At 39.7% G+C, this 4,912-nt stretch overlaps 1 protein-coding gene across 2 annotated transcripts in view; it reads right to left on the bottom strand.

The window, feature by feature from the left end:
- Positions 1-1,073: 1,073 nt before the first annotated feature.
- MMD (monocyte to macrophage differentiation associated) overlaps positions 1,074-4,912 on the bottom strand; it is a 26,644-nt gene continuing 22,805 nt past the window's right edge. Inside the window, exon 7 of one of the 2 annotated variants that reach the window (XM_008074468.2) lies at positions 1,074-2,977. In XM_008074468.2, coding sequence (XP_008072659.1) covers positions 2,777-2,977 — 201 coding nt within the window. In that variant the 3' untranslated portion in view covers positions 1,074-2,776. The remainder of the gene's footprint in view (positions 2,978-4,912) is intronic. The other variant, XM_021707240.1, reaches the window with a different exon arrangement.

Below are 4,912 nucleotides of genomic sequence, written 5' to 3'. Positions count from 1 at the left end.
AGTGGGAAGAGAGTTGAGGAGCCAGACCAGGGAGTTGTGACTGAGGCAGAGGAGACAGCTCTGAATGACTTGTTGGATCTGGGAGGTGTGAGAAGAGAAATTGAGAATGGACAGATGGATGGCTGGAGCTATGTCATTGCCATTAACTTAAGATAGGAAAGGTCAGAGAAATGGGCTTGGTGGTAAATAAGGAAAGACAATAAACTCAGTTTGCGACAGGTAGAGTAAACATGCCTGAGAGCACTTGGGCAGTTGATACAGAGGTCTGGTCCTTAGAAAATAGTTTTAGGCTGGAGATATTGATCAGGAATATGACAGTACAGTAATGGTGGAGGCTCTAGGAATGGTTGAAGTCACCCTTGTGAACTGAAGGACAGAATTCTTGGGGATAATAACGCTCCAAGACACTCAATCCTCAAAATCAGATTTGACGGAGGATTGTCTGAGGGTTTATTGAGGTTCTAAACCACATGAATAGTGTTTTCTTTTCTATGCCCATGCCTGATGGATTTTCAGTTCAAGTTTCTTTATTCGTTTTTGCTGACTCTGGAAATGCAGTAGTATATGACCAATGGAGGCTTTGGAACTGCACAGAGCTGGATCTCTGTCCTAGCTCCCTGATGTAGGATGAAGCAAACCTTTCTGATGCTGGCTTCCTGTACTACAGGACAGAGAGAATGACAACTGACACAGAGTTGCTAGGTTTACAATCTGATATATATCTGGTTGGTAATACAAAAGTCTATAAGCTCAGTCCTATAGTATTAGTATATTATATAAGGTAAACCAAAAGGCTTTTCTTGGGAAAGACACACTATCTACTTATAATCTTTAGGCCCTGACTAGCATATTTTAAACTGAAAATGTATGTTGATTAATGTGTGAGCTGGCTCTGGCATTTCAACGATTAAAAAGTAGACTAGAATGTTCTAAGTGACAGGGCATTTTTGTTTTTCTTTTCATTAAGATTGAATTTTTTAAAAAAGGACAAGAATACAAATTACAAATGCTAGATGAGCTCAAACTCTCAAACATGCAGTTATTTTCACAGTCATATAATTTAGGAACAGTGGAACAAATGCAAGAAACAATTTTATTGTAGTCTACAGCACAATTTTTACATACACTTTAGTGGTTTTGACAGTGTTACTTTTGAGCAGACTTTAAATGAATCCACAAAAAGTTAATACATTAAAAATAAAATATACACATTAAAACAACAGACATCCAGATGTTCAGAATCATGCAGATAGGGGTGGTCTGGTTGGTGTTATCACTGAGTACCTTGCCTATTTAAGAATTCACCAGCAAATACCGGTTCTTCTATTCCTTATTCCCACATAACTCACCAATATCGGCGAGTTCTAAACATATACAAAGTAAGCCCTCTTGTAAAGCCACGGATATTTCCATTAATAAGCTTATCATCAAACCAATAATTCCACTGATCTATCCCATTACTAGAAAACCGGCAATATTGGCACCCAATGATCTAAAGGCAAGACTGTTTCACTTATTAAAATACCAACAAGAGAGATAAATCAGCAAAGCAACTAATAAGTTAATCTTAATATAAGACACTGAGGGAAAACCAAAAATAATACATAAATACCACTCCACTGAGCCAGGATATAACCCAGGGACTAGATACACGAGTTGCTACCTGTCAAACAATACTTTAAATATTTTTCTATTAAAAAAATAGCATGTTGGGGGAGGCAGAGGAAAGGTACAAATATGAATTTGTACATCTAGCTCCACGATTGAAAATAAATATCAGACAGATAATATAAAGCTAAGTGACAATGACTTAACCGTTGGGCACCAAACAGGCAATTAACAAAGAGTCACTGTAATTCATAATGTTCTTCAGCAGTTTTCGGCAACAGCCAAGCCAACAATCCTATCATAATACAGACAGAATGCTCCTCCACTGTTGAAAGAGACCCTGAAGAAAAATCATGGCAAAGGCATAGAGAAAAAGTTGGATCTTTTGAAAAAGTTAATAATATCAAAATACTTTTCCATCCCTGGTAAACCAAGCTAGGTCAAGTATATGTCCCAAAGCAGCACTGAATTCAGAGTTAGAGGTTGGCAGAAAAGTTTGGAAAACTGCAGTTTTTAAAAATTGGCAAATTCTCCACACTTAATACAACTATCAGAAGAGGTATAATGTTTGTTCGTTTGTGGAATGTTGACTCTTGCTGCAAAAATTCACAACATGAATGAGGAACCGCAGAGATGCATTTCAATGAAATATTTTTTTAAAAATTTACAAAAAACGAAAGTTTCTATTTAAAAAATAACCATGCTATGCTAAGATGAAACATGGTAAAAAGTAGTGTAAGTTCTGTTCATAATTCTTTACATATTGAATGGGAAAGTGATAGAAACAATTTTTTTTCTTAAAAAGGAAGCTTTGTTATTGCACTGACTTTTACAACCTGACCTAGTAATTTAGAAAAATCATGTAGTAAAATCTGTAAAATTAAAATATAAAATTCTGGTTTGTAAACATCAGTTGGCCGAGTCTATCCAGAGTCCTTCATGATAGTGGAATGGAATGAATAATTAATTCACTACCTTATTTGTTTGCTGTGAGGGGGAAATTCCAGAACACAGCTTTTATACTTTCACAGTAATCATATTCAAAAGATATAAAGAAAGTCAGTGCATTTGTCTTTTTCCTCCTTTTCCTGTGCAATTTTCAGCTCTCACCCCACTCCCAAGTGCCATAATTGAAATAATACTGGCTTGGAGACCTAGTACACATCGATCATAAATGCCGCATAAAGTCTGTGGGACTTCGGTAAAGGTATTTCCAAATGGCGTAGTAATGCACTGCAGCTGCCGTGGCCACAAACAGGTGCCAGATGGCATGAGCAAATGGAATGATGCCATCACTCTTGAAGAATACAACTCCCAAGCAATAAATTAAGCCCCCACAGGCAAGTTCATGAAGTCCGTCGGTGTTATTCTGTCAACAGAGGAAAAAAGGAGAAAGAGTTTGATGTTACGCTGATGTGACAAGCCACAGAGATGACTATAATTCCCCCTAAGGCTCCACATTTTCTAGACCACGAAGAAGCTGTGTGAACAGAATCCTGATCATAAAAACATCTCTCCTACATTTACCTGGATTGCCCTTTGGACTGACATATTGATTTGAGCAAGCAATCAATCCCGCGTAGAAAAACACATTCCTTTATAGCACATTTAAGCAGCCTGCAACCATAGCCAGACCAAACCGGGAAGTTCATTTTAGTAAAGTACAATCCTTGGGTCTCCTTTTAAAAGCTTTCTTCCCTAATAAGACAGGCCCAAGCCACTCTACTTACAATTTACATCTCAATCAGTGCCCACCTTTCCCTTTGTCCTCAAACACTGTTCTACCTTAATTGCTTTGTTGAGACTTCTCTTGCTTTTGTGAGTATTTGGCTTCCTTAAGGCTGATGGGGAAAATCATAGCTAGAAATGACCTCTGAGATCACAGATCATACAGTACAGGGTATTTCCTGACCTTCTAGATGTCTCCAGCCTTTCTGTCTTTGAGTCTGGGCATTTACTAATTTAGTGGGAAGCTAACAGTCTTGTGTGTTTTAGGACAGAGGAGCATCTTTTTAGGCCGTTCTTTAAACTGGCATGCATGAACTAGTAGGGAGAGAAGAGGCAGTGCTCAGAAGCTGATGAAAACCAGTCAGTCCTCTGGGTTCTGAGAACTAGGAATAGTAAGGAGACAGGCTCTACAGAGTGAATGGATCATGGCAGGGCCTTGGAAGGGGATGGGCGTGTGGGTATCCCAGAAGTCTCAGGACTGACGGCAGCAGCCTGTGAACCTTGGAGCAGGTCTCTGTGGCCAAGCCCAGCAAGAACAAAGGGAAGGTCCAATTCAGCCACTGACTTTGACTGGGCCTCATGGGCCTAGGCTAAAAGTGAGGGTAGTAACAAACATCATGCGCTGAAGACCAGGTGTGGGAATCCAGAGCCAGGTGTGAGCATCAGTCCTATTTTCAAAGTTCACATAAGCCCCCATAGTTTTTGTAGGATCAAAAGAGCCAATAGAAATGGACTGACAACAAACTTCTCCCTAACTTTGGTAGAAAGGGACTTCAGTCAGATTCATTTTCATTTAAAAAGTAAAAACATTCCAGCACTTTGAGAGGCCAAGGTGGAAGAATTGCTTGAGACCAGGAGTTCAAGACCAGCTTGGGCAACATAGCGAGACCACATCTCTACAAAAAATCAAAAAGTTAGTTGGGTGTGGTGGCAAGCATCCATAGTCCCAGCTACTCGTGAGGTTGAGGCAGAAGGATCACTTGTGCCTAGGAGGTCAAGGCTGCAGGGAGCTATGATCACGCCACTGCACTCCAGCCTGGGCAACAGAATGAGGCCCTGACTCAAAAAAAAAAAAAAAGTGAAAACAAAAACAAAATACCACATACATTTATTACTTCCTCAAGGTTACAGAGCAATTAACATCCATTAGACAAAATTTTCTGTGTGTGTGTGTGTGTGTGTCTGTGTGTGTGTGTGTGGGCCCGTGTGTGCGCGCATGAGAAGCCTTTTTCTAAGAAGATGGGTAAGGATGCTATTAGAGTCTCAAAGGAGTACAGGATTTCCAAACAGTAAGAGCCACACTCATCTCATATAGTCTCCTTTTTTTAGAGGTGAGGAGACTAAGGTCAGAAAAGCGATGTGGCCTGAACAAAGTCACACAGCAGGTCATTGCCCCCAAATACCACTCTTTTTCCTTCAGCTAATACAAAAAAGAGACTAAATCCAGTACATGGGTTGGTTCTAATTTACATTCTGTTATCAGGTAGCTCCTCAAGACACAACATTTACCTTAACGACTTTTTTTTTTTTTGAGTTGGAGTCTCACTCTGTCGCCCAGACTGGAGTGCAGTGGCCG

The sequence above is a fragment of the Carlito syrichta genome, unplaced genomic scaffold (genome assembly GCF_000164805.1).
Source record: "Carlito syrichta isolate Samal-C Ts95f unplaced genomic scaffold, Tarsius_syrichta-2.0.1 Scaffold316465, whole genome shotgun sequence".
NCBI classification, from domain to species: domain Eukaryota; kingdom Metazoa; phylum Chordata; class Mammalia; order Primates; family Tarsiidae; genus Carlito; species Carlito syrichta.
The sequence above is the reverse complement of the archived record's forward strand: the minus strand, read 5'-3'. Positions and strand labels throughout refer to the sequence as shown.